Consider the following 20,151-nt stretch of genomic DNA (forward strand, 5'->3'; position numbering starts at 1 on the left):
TTCAGCTCACTTGTGATTAACAAGCTTGTGATTCCTCTCAGACATGTTAATATCTGCCATTTAACATGGAATGGTATTATTTCAAAGCACGTTCCCAGGCAGACTTTAGGTAAAAGTTAGTAAGCTTTATACATAGAAACAGGGTCACCATCATTAGCTGTAGGAAACATTAATGATGGGCACATTTATTAAAATGCCTTTAAGGACTGTTAGATGAGGGTTTTGTTCTGTTAATTTAGTTATTAAAAGAATATATATTAGTGAGGCTTGCTAGCACTTTTTCATCTTCCACAATTATTTCAAACAGGCCATATTTATCTACTCTTAAGTGACCCACCCTTACTGTGATACAGACTTTCTGTCAAATTTTTAAATCAAGACAGCCAAAGCAATGTGAGTACTGCAGATCTTCCTCTCCCAAGAAGAAACAGACAAATTGTGACACAGTTCACAGAATGTATGTGGCCAAGAGGGCTGTCTCTAACACAGGCACTTGAAAAAAGAAATGCTCCAGAAAAGTACTTCTAGCTATCTGCTACCTGTTGTTAGGCACACTCTTCGTGTGTCAGTGAGAACAGTTGTCACAAAGCACATTCTCATTTCACATGCAAGACTGGTTCCCTGTGGGCTCACTGAGGCAGACTCAGTTCATCACTGCAGCTGTAAAATCAGCTTAAGAGGGTTCTTTTCAGACTTCCGCCCTCCCTCCCCCTTCCAGGCACAATCTGGTCTATGGAACAGTTCACAGAAAGTGCTATGAATCAGGGAAGCTGAAGTGAAAAAACTCATTCCTTGTCAAGTTTCACTTTGGAAAAACAAAAATGTTGATTTTTCTTTTCAGCAAGCTAACACAAACTGCAGTTAATGACTTCATCTCTCTTCAAATGGAAGAAAATGGCAAGCAGAAATAGGCAAGACAGATTAAGAACATGGTAGAAGTAGGCAAGACAAAAAGAAGCTTAGAACAAGAACAGCCTCTTCACTGCACAGTGAAGTCTCTGCTGGGTGCCTGTTATTGAAGTGAAGCATCCCTCACCATCAGTGATCTCTGCCCAGTTAGAGAACTTGATGTGAACTATAGATGCTATCAAAGCTGCTTCACAACAAGTTCTGATTAAAGTTAGATATCCTGGCTCCAGATCTCACTGACCCAATCTTCCATTATGGCTCACTGGGGTAGTATTTCCTTCAAATACAACAGACATGCACTATGTTCATTTTCTAAATGAAAATGCGTAATTGAGTAAGTCATCTGCAGTTGAGTAACAGCTCACTCCATGAAGTCTTCCATGCTGCTCTGCTGCCCTGGAATGCCACTCCACGGTTTTTTGGATACCAAGACACTGACTATAAAACTACCAAACACCAGAGACCTGGATGAGGCACAAGCACATCACTGATGTCAGTAAAAGCAGCATCACAGCCCACCCCTGCATTGCTTGGCTTCACATCTTATTCTGGCTACTTCAGAAGCATGGACACTGATCAGAGGGAAAAAGAGGAGCCAAGTACCTCTTTCCTTGCATGAGATGTAGCTGCAAAGTATGTTCAGAACTGCACAGGCTGTTTCGCAACCACTGCTGTTCTAAAGCAAAGTAACTATCAACCTTTCAATTCTGCTAAAACTTCCAAAACCTCATTTTCTATAATCTACTGTAGTTTTCACAGAACTACATGTAAACGATTTTAAAATTTTTCACAGTAACAATGGAAAGATTTTTATTTCTGATGTTACAAAGACAGCACCAGTATATACAACATGGCTGTTGCCTCCAGCTGGCTCTCAGAACAACTGCAAAAATCCTCATCACCTTTTACAGTTATTGCAGTATCTGGGAAGATGCTCAAAGTACTGCAGGTATAGGCAGAACAGTTGCTGGGCATTAAAGGACAGATCTACAAAGGATTTGGACATACCTGTTAAGCGTCTTGGCAGATTTTTAGAAGTTTTTAAGGTTTACACGGTTCGTAAAACATTTATGAGATATCTCACAAAGCTTAACTTTCTTACTTAAGTTTCCTCTGAAAATTTCCTCCCAATTTTGCCTAGAATGCAGTAGAAGATTTAACCTTTTTAAGTGTGTGTACATATGTATGCAAACTAAAACATACATCGACAAAAATTTCAAATTCCTCACATCTTAAGATACCAACTGCAATTCTTGCTCTGCAGAACTACTTCACTGCCAGCTTGTCAATGATAGCGATTCACTGGTGATTTTGCTTCTATTTAGCAACTGATATTCTTAAAATATTTTAAAAACAGTATACAGGACATCTTGCATCAAACTGTGAATACTGTAGTACTTCCTGTCTGTGTCATTTTGAACTCATAAAAGAGATTAAAAGGACATGAAGAAGTTTAATAACGGACCAGTTATCCTTTCATCTGACAATACTCAGTATTCTCACATATTACACTGAAGTTTAACCGAAGTACTAGGTGTTCAGTATGCATACTTTTGGATAATATTGCCTTCCTCAACTTTCTTAAGCAATGAAGATTCATCCCAAGTAAGAGAAGAGATTCTCTTAAAAAATTAAATTAAGAGAACACGCAGAGATGTGGTGATTTCATCTCCCCTGGTCCCCTGAAACTCTGCGTTCCTAGTGCCAAACTGACTTTGTTGCACTTCTAATAGTGGCACAAAAGGGAAGATGTCTCTGTCTTCTGAAACTTCATCAAGCTAATTCCTGGATTTGAAATATACACAGTAAAAGTGAAATATTTCTACTGAAAGTTTGTATGTTTCCTAGTTACAGTAAACAGCCAGACAATCAATGAAGACACTCAAGTGCACTTCCTCTGTAACACATATGGTCTTCTCTCAGGGGGCCTCACAACAGCAGGGGTGTTACTAACCATGTGTGCTGCAATAATCAAACATACCAGGCTTGAACTGAGAGCCCTGTGTAAATCAAAGGGACACTGTCAAGGTAGAGTAACCCAAACTGTAATAATCTTTAAAGAATAAAACTCCTGTCTTCTTTACTTATGCAAATAAACAAAACTACCACCAGATTCACTGTGAAAATGACACATTTCAGTTGCAAAAAAACAGAAGAAACTAATTCCCAGGTAGAGAATTCAGTTCAGTACTTGTGTTCACATGGGGATGTCCTGAAAAGCTACTGAAATGCCAGAACATCTTGCTCTCTGACCACCCCAGAGTAGCATTCCTTTGCCTGAGAACTTTAGTGGGTTCAAGAAAACAAGCAAAACTATGTACTAAGTAACAACTAAATTCAAGTTTAACAGCTCCACCAGTGTAATATTAGGCCAAAACCCAACTCAGAAATCTCCTTGTTAAATTCTCAAGATCGTCAACACTTCAAACAATTTATTTTAATTATTCCTATCTAAGTTAAGATCAGAGTTTAGGGTTTTGAGGTGTACCTCACAAGTAGCTTCTGTAATGCTAATGTTCTCTTAACTGATGTTAATCCTTGATCTCCACACTATATTTTGTTCTCACAATTAAATAAAAGGAGAGAGAGAATGTAAAAGCTTCCTCCTTTTCCCACATACATCCTCTGACCAAATGCTCTCAAGCTACAGGCACGCCTTCCACCAGGGAGGAGACTTGTAGTCCTCTCGTCCCTCTTGGCAGGGAGGAGAGGTGAAAACGATTTTGCCTGGGAGATGTGAATGGAGCAGGTAGGAAGCTGGGTGTAGATGCCTATGACAGTGCAAGCAGGAGGGAGAGTTGGAGCAGGGCAGCACAAGCTGCAGAGCTGAGGGAGCTGCACTGCTCCATTTCAGTCTCTCACTACTGCCATCATCATCTCCTGCCAGGGAACCAGGAGCCATGGAGTTGCAAGCTCCCTCCACTCTATCACCTGCTGGCTAGAGCTTCCCAGTTGCTCCTCCAGGCCTTGTCCCAGCCTGGTCACAATCTCCACCCCTTTCCCAAAGGCCTCCTATCGCAGCAGGTCACTCCATCAACTCCATGGTAGAATGTACCCAGTGAGGAACTTTCAGTTCTATTGGAAAATAAGGGTACCACAGGGAAAGTAGGATGAAGCACATGAAAAATAATTTATGAATAATAAGTCAGATGTACCATGAGTTCACAAACTGGACTCAGACTCTACTTTCTAATGACCTTCCATTATCTAGGTATTCAATATCACAAGTTAGTCTAATCCATGTGTTGCCCAGCACTGGCACGTATGCTTTCACAACATCAAATTTAGCAAACAAACTAATGGAAACCAGGAAATGAAGAGGCTGGTTAACACATTGAAACAACACTGATCTGTCCTCCAGAGCTGGCACGAGCAAGGGATGACACAAGAATACATCTTGCACTTCCTAGTTTCAGATTACTCTCATTCCTGCCTTGTACAGCCCAACAGTTGGCTCGCAGGGAGAGCGTGAAGACGACATCAGAGAAGACTGTTCTCAGTTTTCCACGCACATACGTTGAGCAGTTTCCAACTTCCACCCTCTGGAGCAATCTTTCTACAAATCTCAACTGACAAATGGCATGAGAAGAGGTTCAAATCTACAGAAGAGGGACACACCAGGCCCTGAGCTCATATAACTGACATGTGACTATTTGCACAGCTTTACCCAATTTGAATGTAATATTCAACAAAAGGTTATGGGTGTCATGAAGTCACATGGGGCAGGTGTGAAATGCCTGATATTCACTGGTTTGGTCAAACTTGATTCCTCTGGAACTCATTTAAGGAAAGTTAGCAGAAGAGGTCAATTAAAAAAACCAAAACCAACAACCAAAAAAGAACCCCCCAAAAACACAGGATAAATTTTAATCAGCATCATTGAATTCAAACAGCCCATTGTTGTGTGATCAACAGTAGCAGCAATAGAGAGGAAATGTACCCGTCGTGTAATATTCACTGAGCATGTTCCATACCCCTGGACAGCCTCTACAGGAAAAAAACCAGTTACTTCCTATCCTCTTCAGAACAGAGAATGTTATCATGTTCTTTCTGGTGGGATGTGAAAGCCTCAGAAAGGCAACAACAAAAGTACCCCAGACTTTATGACTGATAAAAACCAGTAAGGCATTCTCCCAGTCTGTGAAATATTTCCATACCTATTTGCCAAGAAGTCACCTTCCTTACTCCGTTTTTAAATCTGCATGTGCTAAACAACAAAAAGCACACGATACACATGAAAGCATAATCTGCTCAAAATTTGTTCCCAATGAAAGCTATGCTTCAGTGTGTACCCAAAAAGGCTTTCTAGAGGGAAGAAACATGGTACATGAAGGCAAATTTCTGCCAGCACAGCACTGTATCGTGCCCGGGGTTATCCCAAAAATGTCAGCCCTCCCCGTATTTGTGCTCTTTCCATTCTTCTGTCCTCTTAGCTACCGGACACAGCATCCCTGGGCTTCCTGCACTTGCTCTTAAAGACAGCTCCTTACTCTGTACTTGTTAAGGGTGTTTATGTTGTTTTATCCATAACATTAAGGAAACTACCTATGAAAGTGAAACTCAGCTCTAAGCCAGAGACATTACAACAGCAAGAGACTAGTAAGAGGTATCTGTAAAATGTAGAGCGTGCAGCCAAGGTAGAGAAAGCCAGTGCAGAGGGAGACAACCTCTGCAAGGTTTGGGACTACAGCCTGGTCTGTTCTGATGGGAGAGCCTCAGAGACCTATTAATTTGGGGTAGAGGGAGGAAGAAATACCTCAGATTTTCTTTCTTTTCACTGGTTCACCCTGGGTTTTCTCTAGTAGAACCAATAAAATATGTAACTTTAAAAGGTTACACTTCTACATCTATTTTACGCTTAATGTTCTGCTGAAAACTAATATACCTACAAAACCCATACCCTGTGCTTTTGCCCCAGAACAGCCCAAGCAATACAGGTGGGTCTGTTAAAAAGTTTCCAGGTGGTTATTACTCTGTCAGAGACAGACCTCTGGTGGCCAGGCAGTGCCTGACACCTCAGAGCACACAGCTCCCAGAACAGAGGGAAAAATACATCCTGAAAACACAGCTTGCCACCAAAACTGAGACCATGAAGAAAACAAGTGAAGGAGCCATCAGGGGGATCCAGCACAGCTCACTGCTGTGAGAAGCTCAGAAGGCATTTATATTTGCCCCAGTATATCACTGAGCTGAACTCTAGACCCGACTGCTGTCATAATAAAATACTTGGCAATTTATTTTATTTTTACTGTGAAAATACCTTAAAATACAAAATCTAGATATCACAGAAAACCCACAGAGTGGATAAAGGGAAGAATATTTAAACTCTCCTGAATTTAAAGTTCTTCCTGAATTCATATCTGACTGCACTTGTCTAAGCTGTGCTGTACCAAACATTCATATCACCCAGCACAGCAACTCCCATCACAGTATGCAACACAGAACTGTGAGAGGAATTTGTGCAAGCCTTCTGCATCAATCCCCTATTATAAAACTTTGAAAAAGGATTTTCTTTTTCCAGTAACAAAACTCAAAATTAAGTAAAAGAAAAACACACACCTACTGTTACACAATGTTGGCATTTTTCAAAATAAAGCATGAATTATGTAAGCTGTTAAAGTGAGCTCAAAGAGCATAAAAAATGAAAACCTGAAGCATGAAATATTAACTCTACATAGTTTTTGCAAAAAAAGAATATGCATCTAAACAGATTTTAAAAGCAAGTGTATCGGTATGAACTCGAATTCTCATCATTATATGCTTAGCGAAAACAAAACATTGCTGACTGTAACCAACCAAAGACTCACATGGAATTGAACGTGGTTGAATTTTCTCTTCTTTTTGTAAATCCCACAGGGAGTGTTTTCAGCTCAATATTACACCCTCGAGCTTTGTTTCTCAAACACTGTAACTAGCAAAAAATAAAAACACTGTTTAAAAATCTCTGAATAATATATTTAAAACCTGAAACTTAAACAATAAAAAGCTGACAGGAATTATCAGAAATTTGTGGAAAAGGCCATATTTAATATAATACTTTGAATTTAAAAAACCCATAATGAATGAAAAAGTTAATAAAGTAAGCCTAGAAACTCTCTGAAACATTTTCAGGAGCAGTTTTTCTATGATTAAAAAAGAAGACACCAATGGGCTCTTCATAGTAAAAGTTCTTTAACATATCATGAAAGTTACAGGCAGCTCTCTTAGGTATAATACCACCACGTGGCTGCTTTTTGGGCTACAACCCCGTTAGCAGAAGAGATACACAAGCACCATCTCAGACACTGACAAATTCTAATTTGAAGGTAGCACTATGGGTATCATCCTACAAACATACCCAGTACCACACCCCAAAAACTGCTACCTATCTTACCATCCTCAGTCTATGTTTTCAGGACATCATGGTACCAAGCACGCACACAGAGTATAACTCCAGCCTGAGGGAAAGCTGGAGTCTTCTGAAATTATTTTTGTCATCAACACGAGTTCTCTCTGAGTTCTGTGCTATATTTAAAGATGTCTTCACAAGACTGGAAAACAAAACGCCCGATGCCTTTTTGTGACATATCAACAAGTCAAAATATTTTGTATCAGATTTGGTTGTGGTTTTTTGTTTCTTTGGGGGGTATGTTTGCTTGTTTGGTTGGTTGTTGAAAGAGCTTTCACAAAAGTCCCCTCACCCTTAGAAGGCTGGCTTTTAAGTCATAGTTGTGTAGACTTGTTCTTTGAAGAACACTAGGTGCCTTCATTTAGCATACAGGGAAGCATAAAATAATTTTTAGGCAATAAATAAACCCATTGCTTACCTTGGAATTTTGTCCTTAAAAATTCAGAAACATTGTGGAGGTGGAAGAAAACATTCAGGCTTTCTTAACACACATCTATTATCCAACAGTAACAGTGATCATGCATCAGTTTTAAGAACGTACATAGTTAGCAATCTATTCTTCTAAGCAACTGGACGTAGCCATCAATACTATTATTGCATAAACCTAGAGACTTCTTTTGATGTCTGGCTCTAAAACCCAGGGCCATACCTTCATAGGAGAGGTATCAGCTCTGAAATCTGGACTGGGACTGCCTCAGTGGAAATTCAAACGTAGTCAATTCTAACTCTAAAAGACCAAGTGGCTAATTAAAAACTTACAAGTCTTTTTGTTGCTGGACTATGCACAGTGCAATGTCGAGCAGCAGCATCAGCTGTCCTTCCTACATCTTCCAGGAAACGATAATCTGAAGACAAAAAGAGAACAAGGAAAAATGTAGTGCTAACCTAGTAAAATCAAAGAATTTCAAAAAGCACAAGGTGCGTTCTTACCACTCAAAAGGTTCAAGTCAGTAAATTCATTTACAGAGACAAATGCTGTTTTATCCCTGACTCCGTTACAGCTCAGTGCAAGCTTATGTTTCTTTACACACAACAGACTGAAATGACAAAAGGAAAAGATAAACATGTTTAGCACATAATGGAGAAAATAACCAAAACAGTTTAATTCAAATACCAGATACCTGCACGAATATTTCATGCATCGTGGACATCTGTATTTAGCTTCTTCTTTGCTACAGGTTTCACATCTGAAAGAAGCAAAAAACATGTCTTAATAAAGCAGCATCTTTGTGCCTGACTAGCCTAAGAAGGTGCCTGCTCAACAACCAGGCACTAGGCCATCCATGGCATTTTCAGGAAAAGCTATCTGCACCTTGAAAGAAAAAAGAGCAAATACAAATGCCCTGGATTAGAAAAGGCGGCAGACAAAACAACACACGCTACGGGGAATATCTCCAAACACATACATATTAAAACACAGTACTACCTGGTAGAAAAAAAAACCAACCCATGCTAACTCAGAGCTGGAACCACAGCAAGCCTTCAGCAGTTTCCTCTCTGTGGCCTGGTTGTATCAGTGCTTTTCTCCGTTCACACCATCTGTAATGTGCACTGTACCATGCTGGCTTATAATACTCCCAGTTTTAGGCAAATGGAAAATAAATGTCGAGGATTCACACTAAAGCCTGAACAATGCATCCCATTTTTTTCACTGAAACAGAAAGACCATGACAACATGGTCAGGCAAACAACTTCTGGCTTCTGTTCAGTAGTGCAAACCCTGAAGTCAAGGAACCTTTCAGGTATAATATGTAAGCCTTATGAATACAGCTAACAAATATTATATCCGTAAAAAAAAAATTCCTCTAGAAATATGATCTTATGCTTTTTAACTAGGCCATTGCAAGTGATGTTTCTACCATTCTTAGAAAAAAGTTCTTTATGTAGTAACTGAAATAATCGTCACTTTTCATTTATTTTAACTCTGGCAAGGATGGGAGAGAAATAACCCTTCCCGCACGTCAGTAAAGTTTTCTAGAATGCTACAAAGCCACCATTTTCAACGGCTAGAGGAAAAGCGTCAGCCTCAAGCCATTTCTCTCCTTCTCCCCACCACGTGCTTGCTGCCAGCTGGCAGTGGGGGTCTGAAGGACAAGCTCAGCAATATCACCTCCTGACGAGCTGATGGATTTGTATACCGGCAGCACAAAGTGCTATAAGAACCGGAAAAAAAGTGCTTCACACACTGCAAAGCAGAAACGGTGAATTACTCCGAGCAAGGCCTCCTTTTCCCGTTCTTGCAGTATCTCTGCAGTGCCGGTTCAGAGAGAGCTGTGCCGGGCGCGCCCTGGCGCAGCCCCTGGGAGCAGCGCTCGGGCCCTCTGCCCGCTAAGGGGAAAGCAGAGGGCGCGGAGGCTGCGGGGCACAGGATCGCCGCCGTGTCGGTCCGGCGCTGCCTTTTCCCTCCGGCGGCCGCGAGGAGGGCGCTCCCCTACCTGTGCAGGGACATCTTCCCGCTGCCCGCGCCGCCCCCGGCCCGCTCCGCCATGGCCGCGACACCGGCCCCGCGCGCGGCCCCACGGGCCGGGCGGAGCCACGGCGCGCTCCCCGCGCGGCGGCGCCGCCTGGCGGCCGCTCCCGGTACCCGCTCCCTCAGAGGGAGCGGGACACGCGTCCCAGCGCCAGAGGCTCTCCCAAACACACGGGGGGCTTTCCCAAACACACGGGAGGCTTTCCCAAACACGCACGGCGCCGCACACCAGCGCACCGCCGAACGGGCGGTTTCGCCACGCTGTTGCAGCGCTTCCCAACCCCGGGAACGCGGTTCACCGTTACCTGTCCGTGTCCAGCAGCTCCAGCTCGGCGTCCCATCTGTCTGCGCGGGATGAGCGTTTTTGCCTCATCCGAGCAGCCTTCTAAAGCTTTAAGCTCCTTGTTTTTAAAACAGATAATTTCCGAGATGCAGAACTTCCAAAAATAGTACAGTGAGAGGAATAAAAATATACATGAAGCTGAACATTTTCCAAAAGATTATAATAATAAAAAACCACTCCAAACATCTGTCACAACATCAGCTCCAAAGCCAAACTAACAGCAAATGTCAAGTCCTAATGTCAGTGTTTTGATCTTGAAAATGCAAAAAGTTAGACAGTTTCTCTAACCTTTACCATCACTCTGTGATCTTGTTTTGTCTTGGGTTTTAACAGATTTTCTCAAAGTGGTCAAAACTGATGCTTCAATACAAAATGTTAAATGGGATGTACATGTATGTTACCTTGTAAGAGCAGACACTGTCCCCCTGGTAGTATGCCATGGCATAGAGAATATGTGTTTCCCCTTGGGAAGACAAGTACTGCCACCTAACAGAAGAGCCCTTCCAGAGGATTTTCATCCTTACTAAAAATGACCTACACAATACGAAACAGAATAGTAAAAGACAAACAGATAGCTTGGAAGCTTATTTTATTATACTTTGGTAAGTGTGGTTTCCTGAAGATCAAGCAGACAAGTTGTTCAAACGCTCCCCTGCTCCCCCCTACAGTCTGGCATCACCCTGCCATGTACTCCTGAGCATGCTTTGAATTGATAATAGGTAGAGGCATATCAATATAAAGAGTGCTTTTGCTAATGGTAAAATTGTTCTTTTTTACTAAAAAAATTTGGTTGAACATTTTAGAATTAATTAAAAAACCCCAAAATGATCTGATAACTTTGCAAAAAAAATGGAACTTCTAAGAGGATGAAATGCTGTTTGTAGTTTAACAGCAGCCATTCAAAAGATACGCTGTAGTAGATTTTTTCAGAAGTTACAAAATATATACAGAATGTATCATCTGAAGATGGCTTTGGCATTAGCAATGTTATCTGAAATACAGACTCTAAAACTCAAAACTACTTTAGGTAGCTCTTCTACAAGAATTTTTACAATGGCTGTAAAGTAAACTGTTCTGAATATATGCATCATATACAATATGCTGTCCTATATACCATTTTCCAAAATAGTACACAAAAATATTTTAAACAAGAAATCCACATAAATAATGTTTTCATTGTAGTGAAGTATGTGACCGACGATTTAAAATAAGTACCTTTACAACAGAAACATATCCTGATGTAACCAGCACACACAATCTGAAAGAAAAGGGACTCAAATAATTTCTGCTAAGGCCACAAGCACCTTGTGTTATGAAAAGCACCAAGGCAACACGGACAGGAAACACAAAAGAGGTAGTGTGCCATCTGTTCAGACGTATGTGTCCACAAAGGACTAGAATAAAACAATGTTTAAGAAAAGAAGGCATATTGTACTGTACTGTTGCATGATTCACTTTTCATATATAAGCTATTGCACATTTAGGAGCATTAGCAAATATTGCTCCCTTAGGATCATATGCCTCCAGCTTTTCTCAGGATGATTTTTTTTGCAGTGGTGTTAAAGAAATTGTTAAGAACACTTGACGTCCTGAAAAAATCCATGTTCAGATACTCCATTCCAGGAAATTATGCAAGAAAGCACCAAGAAATTTATTTTTAAATACTTTAAGAAAATTGTTGCAGTCTTTTCTCTCTCTCTTTTATTTTTCAATGCTATTTCTCCTAAGGAGGAAGTCTTTTTCTTCCTGAGGTTCTTTAACCAACAGTATTTAAAATGATTCTTAGTTTCCTAGTCATTGTGCCTGTAATGGATCATTACTTTTGCATTCAATCTATGCAGAACCTCCATGTTGATGAAAGAAAAACAGGACAGAAACCTTAAAGGAAGCACACTGAACCACTTTCTACAAAGTGCTGCTGTCCAGGTTTGAGGTGAGGAAGTGCATTGACTTGAACCACTGGAAGCTGACTAGTGTCCTGAGTGTGAAAAAAGAACTGTGTCTTACGCCAGCTGCCATCTTCAATCTGCAACACACAGAAGAAGAATATTAGATTCACATAAAAGATGTCCTTTGAAACACAAATGAAAATTGTGCTTATAGAGAGGAAGAGAATTAGTGCACAGAAACATTTTTTCTTCTAGCAATTCCTATAGAAACTAATTCCTATAGAATCTAATCTAACAAATGCCATTTCTGCCTTGCAATACCATGGGCACTCTGGGCAAAGCTGAAGCCAGAAAACAGCTGAGCCCAGAATCCAGTCTGAGTGGATGCAGACACAGTGCAACATGTCTCAGAGCAGAACACCTTTGCAAGCAAAGTGACTCATATAGATTCTAAATTCACCCCTAAATCTGAACAGCAGGTGTCAGGTTATCAACTCTACGGGCACCTGAAAGACTCTGTAGGTCCTTGGAAAATAAACATGGGAATCAGAGATGCATTTTTGCTATGAGCTTTGTATTGTTTACTCTAATCCTTAAAAAAAAAATTCTCAGAAAAACTGATACCTCATAATAATTATAAAATTATAAAATAGTATTATAACAGTGCTTGAGGCTGGGAGTGCCTTGATGGTTGCAATCAATCCATTCTTAAAAACCATCGAGTACAGTGTATACCACTGAAGAATGGAATCCCTACAGAGAGGGGAATGTGTCAGATTCTGCAGCAGACTTGTACAGTACACAGTTTCCCACAGAAAGAGTGACAGACCTTGTAGAATCTCACAGAAAAATGGCACTTCTCAATAGCCATCTCAGTATGCCCTAATTTTTCTCAGGGGATAAAACAGTCCCAAACAGACTGGAAGGTGGGGAGAAGGGGCTCCAATGGCCATACTTTATCGGCATGACACAGGCTAGAGCATCCAATTAGCATCTGCTAATAAAGGCTCCAAGCATAACGGCTTTGAAGTGCCTCAGTAAAGCCATTTTCTGTTTTGAGATTAAAAATCTCCCCCTTGTATCAATATTGAACCAGCCTCATGCCTTTTGTTATTGCAAATTAAAGTAGAGCTATAAAATACTGAAAGTGTAAGATGCTTGGTTGCTATATTTCACAGTGTTCTCCCACGACTTTTACCAAATATCTCAAATCTTGGTGAGTAATCTGAACATTTGAACATTAATAAGCTCTTCCAATTTTTCCTGAAAATTTCCTAAAATACAATATTTTAGTTAGCCATGGACTCAATTTCCACTCATTATTATTTTCTGAAATAATCAAACAATTGACTCATAGTCAGTGAATTTAGAGGCATTTGGTTGTTCAAAAATAATGTCCAGTCTGTTTGAACCTGAAATTTTGTGTTAAATAATCTCAACAGAACTCTTACTAAAGCCTGAATTTTCATTTTAATAGTAACTGTTTCTAAATTTTCCTGGTGGACCTCCTTATTTCTGTGCTGATATCTCTCCAGTGTCTTCATACAGTCTCAAAATACGAGACACAATGCAAACAGCAAGTATAGATACTCTGTATCACTGCAATTTGTTTTACCTTTGAACAGATGTTGAATTCAGTATCAAAAGGCTGGCATATGCAGAACTAGGTAAAGAAGCAAGCTGTAAGGGGTGTGAATCTAAATGATTGTTATTTATCTGCAGAAAGTTAATAATGTCTACACAATAACTCCAGTACTGTGGAGTTAGCATTATGCTAATGCTAAAAACTATTTACCATGCATTCATCCATAAGGACCTTCGGTTCAAGTAGCGTATTTGCTTTAAATATTTGACCGTTCCATCCTTTGAAGGTAACTGATGTCTTCCGGCCACCTGCTTTATTTAATCCCCACAGTGGTGTGTTCAGACAGTGAACTGTGATGCTGTGGGTTGCTTCTGAGCTCAGTAAATGAAGGAAGTTCATCTGCACTTTTCCAACTCCAAACTCCAGCTAAGTTCCAAAAGAAAGACATGGTTAGACTTACAGCTGGACTATGCTGAATGGCCACAGCAACATACAAGTGTGGTGTTCAGGGATAGGAGAATGTATACATGTTTATATACATCGGGATCAACGCCAAAGAGCATGATTTGCATTCTTCAGGGGAGATGTCAGGTTCTATTACAGTGATTACTGTAAACAGAAGCTTTCATAGGACATTTTCAAAGCTTAAATATAAACATTTGCTAATGCTCATAACATTGCTGAAACACAGCTGGGTAGAAAAAACTATTTTTAAATAAGGAAACTGCAACAAATGCTTTTGTGATTCAAAGATATTATCAGCAGCAGTGTTTTAACTGCAGCCACATCACTCTGCTGTTTAGTTTTCTTAGACAACAGGTTCTGGCAATACCAATATCCCATTACAAATGCAAAAATTCACAAGCATATTTTGATTTTAGACAGAAAATACAGTTAGTCATTACTCAACAAGAATTTCTCCAAGTCTATTTCGTATTCAGAGATCTTTCAAATACAGGAATGCATATGTGAACTTCATGGCATTTCTGATGCTCTTCAGTGACTACAGTGTACATGCAAAACTCCACAAACAAAAAATTTCTTTTCCCAAGAGTTCAAGAACTTCATGTACAGAGGAGCATGAACTAATGATATAAAGGAAACCAGTCTCTCCCTAATGGCATTTAAAAATACCTAGGTGTTGAAAAGCAGAAATAATTTTCATCCTTCCCATTGCAAAGACCTCAGCATCTCCACACTTAACTGCCCTGAGTGTTGAGATACTAATGTAGCTCAGAAGCATTTCAGGCTTATTTTGATACCTTGTGTAGGAAAGTATGAAGCAAAACAAAATAATTCTATCAGCATGGAAACTGAGTAAATGATTACATAGAGAGTTAGACTAACATATACAGTCCCCAGAAAATCTGTAACTTTTATAATAGAATACATAATATGTTCTTCCTCAAAGATGCACAATAAACCCCTCCTGAAATCTAACACCTTCTCATGAGTTAAGTAAATAAGCATGCATTAGTTTAGAGTTCAAGTACAGACACAGTCTCTCTAGAAGCAATGCATACCTTTGTCACAGACAGTGGTGTTAAACACGTCTGACCACCTGCAGTGAAGTTGCAGAAAACTTCAATGGCATCAGAAGGACATCCAATGTTTGGGTCAATCCAGTATTTTCCTATTAGTGTATAATTTTAGATGGAAAATAAACCCAAAATATAATTGCTACTAAACAATTTGCTAAAATATTCAGTGCTTCTTGGCAAGCATTACTTATATAATCACCATAGCTTCACAAAGAAATGAAAGAAAAGGAACATGAAAGTCTTTTCACTATTATAATTATACCAATAACAGGTACTGACCAAAATTATCATAACCACCCATTTATGATTACAATTACAATGCCATGACAGGTTTAAATACGGTGGGGTTTTTTAAATGAAATACTGATTCAATAACTTCTGGGATACAGCAACTGTCACTGCATATGACAGTAGTAGTGTATTGTACACAACCTTCTCATTAGGAATCTAGAATCTGATCCCCAAAAAATTCATTGCAAGATTAGCTATAAATACTTGGAAAACTTTTAATCACAAAATTGGATTCAGTTTCAAATTTTCTGGATACCTCTGTTACTGACAGATATAATCTGTCTCTAATACCTAGGTAATATTAGATAGCTATATACTTCCACCTTTAAAACTCAGAAATTGCATCTTAAAGATGAAATAAAGGTTGCACACTGCAACAGAATATAATAAAAAAACCCTACACATCAGAATTTTCATGCAGAAAGTTACATTTGGAATCAACACATTTCAAAGCTACTTGTGTTCAAGCTTTAGCGAAAGTGGGTACCTACCATCTGACACTTTACGTTCACAATTAAGCAAATCCCTGCAGATGCGTGCTGGGTTATCCCGCGTGCCAAGAGGGTTCTTGATGCTGTGCAGTAAATTGCTAAGGTAGTGGAGCGTTTTGAATATCTCTGTACTGTGATCTAGTAAAGTCACTTCAGTATTCTGGTATTTCTGCCAAGGGTCATTAGTAAATGTGTTACCACAAAGAAGTATCGCAACAACAGCACACACAGTAAAAGTCAATTGGCCATTGAATAGCCAGACAGAATCAAAGTACTTATATGAATGCAATCAGCCATATAAAACATGATAAGAATAATACATCCTGATAAACAAATTAGTACATTTTATTAAAATTGTCAGAGCAGTGATGTTACAGGTAGGTTTAGATCATGCAAATTTGTCATTATAACATATTGACATAAAAATGTGGATACATTTTCTTGCAATCAATGGAGCCACAGACATACATGTCATTTTTTTTTTTTGCTCAAACCGTAAATGCCACTGTTATTATCATCTGGCTGAACAGATACAGTCCACTATGTGTGATAGTAAATTTCCATTACTACCAATCATGACAAAAAAGTAGAAGCATTGCTGGTTTTCTTAATTTTATTTCAAATATATCCTATAAACTCTAGCATGTTTAATTACATTCTACAATAATTATTTGCTATCCATGATTGATTTTAAACTAAGTCTTTGAAAAGAAGCCCTGTTCTGTCCTCAAAAAATAGCATTGTAATTGCATATCCTATATGACAAATATATTACCTCCATCTGCAGGGCAGCATTTGTCTCAAATAAAGCTTGAACAGCAGCATTGAGGTCCACTTGTTTCTAAAAAACAGGTATTTCAGAATATAAAAAGATGAAAAAGAATATTCAAAAATGCAGGTGGTAAATTTTTTGAGCACTGTAGCAACATACATGATAGCTTTATTATTTTGTCCTTTTAGAAAATAATTCATTGTAAATACATTTAAAATAAGATCTTTCCTTTAATTTCCAAAAAATGCAAGGATGTATACACAAAAAACATATTTGATTTTTATTAGTACACCCATATCCCATTTAATGATAGTACTCCTGGAACCTGGAAAAAAGATACTGCAAGAGTTGTTACAGATTAATGTCCCAACTTATTCCTCCCAGCCATTTAATTAATATGCCTAAAAAAACCAATCCAGCTATGTGTGAAAAGGTGTTATTCCTTTACAGAGAAGCCCACAAAGAATATCTGAATCAGATATCAGCAGCCGATGGATCACTCTTCCTGATGTATGAGCAAATACCAAGACTGACAAACCTCCTCTAAAGGAGGAAGCCTGTTTCTTGTGTATCATCATTCCCTGCACTTTGTGTGACATATATACCAGATCCAGACAAAAGGTTTGTATAATTTAAAAGAATTAAATCACCCACACAAGCATCTAGTTCTTGCAATTTGATCTCAGATTACATATATCATTACAGCTTTAGGACCCTACAGATGTTCAGTCTGTTCTAACTGGCACAATCCCTTAAAAAACTAAATCTGCGTGCATGTATATACATCTATCTATCTATCTATCTACGGAGAACATCTGAGCCAGAAACAGCACAAAATTTTCTGTTGCTGACTCTAAGACCGTCCAAATAGAGGAGAAAAACTTTTTAGTGACTAAGTTAACCCATGTCAAAAGTATGAGCATGTCCATGACAGTTGCCTGTTGAGGGCTCACCAGCATGGCAGAACAGAACTGACAGAGCAAGGCAGAAGGTTCAAAAAATGTTTTGCTGTACTGATGGAAGTTGTAGAAAAATGTATTTGCATTTCAGATGCAATGACGGAACAAGCAGTGCATTTGATGAGGATCCTGCTATTTTCACTTTCAAAAAAGCACTGTACTGTAGCTTAGGGCTGTTACAGAATTTACCCTTGATCCTGGGGGTCCAGGTGGTCCCTGGAAAATGTGAAAAAATACATATTAGATGCTTCACATCTTTATGTAATGCAATTACAATGAAAAAATAAGGCATGTATTTTTATGCACTTACAGGTGGCCCTGGCTGGCCCTGCAGTCCCTGAGGACCCTAAAAGAAACAAAGATAAAATGCACCAGTGATGCATAAACATCTCTTGTTTTACATTTATGTATTTTTTAAATCACAAAATGCCCCAGTGTTTACAATGAAGATGATGTGATACCAGCTGTGGTAAAGCTGTAGATTATTAGTTACTATTGTTAAAGCACCCTACTCTCTTAACACATGAATATTCCTGTTGGAATTGTGTTGTCTGGTCACTTGTTTCTCCAACTATTTTGGACACTAAGGGAACATTAAAAGTCATACAGAGTATTAATATATAACGTGCTATACATTGTACCAGTGTTATATGCGTGTTGACAACATAAGTACTACAAGAGATAAATGACCATAAAAGCACTGTAAGTAATGTTATGGGTAGTTGCAAAAAATTAACTGATCCACTTTACTCCATGAGTATGTGCTAGGCATTTAATAGTTTAATTTATTAGCAGTGTCAATTTTCAGCCAGAACATGTTATGTTCATTGTTCCACAATGATATTGCAGGCTTCCTTTGTATTCAAGTAATGCCCTTATTTTCTCATTGTAAGTAGCTTCATTTTACTGTGTAGGATAATGCAGTGGGGAGGAGAGGAGGAGTAGGAACAGCTCTTTTTCCTTAGCCTACAGTGCCTACAACACACATAGCCTTAAATCTGAGTTTTAGGCTGCCTTAGGGTTGAACATGGGCCCTTTCAATACAATAAACCCTTTTGAATTATTCATTCTTTGATCAACTATTCACATTAAGGCATAAAGATCATGAATATTTATTAATATACAATGTTACTTGTGTCTCTGTTAAACTCTTATCTTCAATCTCCATAAACTTAAAGGCTCCAGGAGCTGTTGTAACAAACAGAATAGCACTAACAATAACAAGGAAAAAAATAGGTGGCAGTGCCTTAAGAAGAGCAAAAGAGAAGAAGGAATGAAAGGCATAGGCTAGATCTACACCTTAAATTAGTAAAACCTTTTAACACAACTGAGTCAATTCAAGCAAAACATTCTTTTGCCAGTGGTGCTTGTATCAATTACTTGAGCACAATAAGCTGTTCCAAGGAAAAGCCCTCTCACATCAGTATGGTCACGCTAGAACTAAATCTCTGCCAAAAGAGAAATAATCTTATGTGATATGGTCATGCTGACAAATATTGTGAAACCATTCTAGTCAAATAGGAATTAAGTTGTAAATCACTTGATATAGTTATAAGTATTCCTGCCGTGAGATTTCACAGCAAGCAAGATCTATGTGAGTGTCATTTCATGCTACAACTTCTGAACTAAGGCTGTTCTCCAGCTGCCACCAGCAAGGACAGCTGGAAGTGGTTAAAGGAAGGCCAGATTCAATCTAAGATTAATTAATGCACATTTAAAAAAAGGATCTCAAAGCAGATAAGAGTGGTTTAAGTCACTAAGGCTGCAAATTTATCAGTTCTTAGGAGAATACCAGCTGTGTTTCTTACTACCTCTAGACATATTCTCGAGGCAGAGCACATGGTAGCTACCAGGGAATGCATCTGCCAGGAGTCACAATGATAGCTGCACAAGTTAAGTATGCCTGTACATCACCTGCCCTGGTCATGCCAGAGGGGCTCAGGTGCTGGATTATGAAGGATGTGAAAAGCAGGGGCCGTCATGTAATTCCTAGCACCAGATCTACGTCAGCAAGGCTATGCTGATGGACTGCAAATGGCTTTGCAGCCAAGATCCATGTTTTAACATGTGTTTGTTAGAGAACAGAGAGATTCAAAACTGAAGCAATTTCTGGATGGTTAGATAGACGGATTTCTCATACTTAACCAAGAAGACCTTAATAGCATAAGATCCAGGGATTGTAAATATTGTTGGCTTCTCAACTGATATATCCTGACCTTATTTATTTATGTTTCATCCACTCACACCCAAAGAAGGGACTGTAAGCCATCTTTTATGTAAATATTTACTGATCAGCGTCTTTATAAAAGATGTTAATGTTTAATATTGGAAAATAGAAACCAAATAATAAGTCATTTTAGCATATGTAGTACTAGTAACATAGAAATCCCTGTAGGTTTTCTATAGAGAAGCACCTAGCTTCTCTTTACCCTTCTGAGTTTAATTATTGTCCAGCTTGAAATTTTCTTTGAATCCTATTACTATTAAATACACATAAAATATTATTGTTACTA

The 20,151-nt window shown here is 39.0% G+C and overlaps 2 protein-coding genes across 6 annotated transcripts in view; both read right to left on the reverse strand.

Moving 5' to 3' along the window:
* The window catches only part of ZNHIT6 (zinc finger HIT-type containing 6), a 31,646-nt gene extending 21,839 nt beyond the window's left edge, over positions 1–9,807 (reverse strand). For both annotated transcript variants that reach the window (XM_032696797.1, XM_032696798.1), the window contains exons 1-5: positions 9,733–9,807; positions 8,419–8,484; positions 8,228–8,334; positions 8,057–8,142; positions 6,717–6,820 (exon numbers count right to left, since the gene is read on the reverse strand). In XM_032696797.1, the coding sequence (XP_032552688.1) occupies positions 6,717–6,820; positions 8,057–8,142; positions 8,228–8,334; positions 8,419–8,484; positions 9,733–9,785 (416 nt within the window). In that variant the 5' untranslated portion in view covers positions 9,786–9,807. The remainder of the gene's footprint in view (positions 1–6,716; positions 6,821–8,056; positions 8,143–8,227; positions 8,335–8,418; positions 8,485–9,732) is intronic.
* An 875-nt stretch (positions 9,808–10,682) lies between these two features.
* Positions 10,683–20,151, reverse strand: part of COL24A1 (collagen type XXIV alpha 1 chain) — a 127,160-nt gene continuing 117,691 nt past the window's right edge. For all 4 annotated transcript variants that reach the window (XM_032696964.1, XM_032696962.1, XM_032696961.1 and 1 more), the window contains 7 exons: positions 17,949–17,984; positions 17,828–17,854; positions 16,683–16,748; positions 15,908–16,076; positions 15,108–15,217; positions 13,795–14,010; positions 10,683–12,136 (listed from right to left, as the gene is read on the reverse strand). In XM_032696964.1, coding sequence (XP_032552855.1) covers positions 11,990–12,136; positions 13,795–14,010; positions 15,108–15,217; positions 15,908–16,076; positions 16,683–16,748; positions 17,828–17,854; positions 17,949–17,984 — 771 coding nt within the window. In that variant the 3' untranslated portion in view covers positions 10,683–11,989. The remainder of the gene's footprint in view (positions 12,137–13,794; positions 14,011–15,107; positions 15,218–15,907; positions 16,077–16,682; positions 16,749–17,827; positions 17,855–17,948; positions 17,985–20,151) is intronic.

The sequence above is a fragment of the Chiroxiphia lanceolata genome, chromosome 9 (genome assembly GCF_009829145.1).
Source record: "Chiroxiphia lanceolata isolate bChiLan1 chromosome 9, bChiLan1.pri, whole genome shotgun sequence".
NCBI classification, from domain to species: Eukaryota; Metazoa; Chordata; class Aves; order Passeriformes; family Pipridae; genus Chiroxiphia; species Chiroxiphia lanceolata.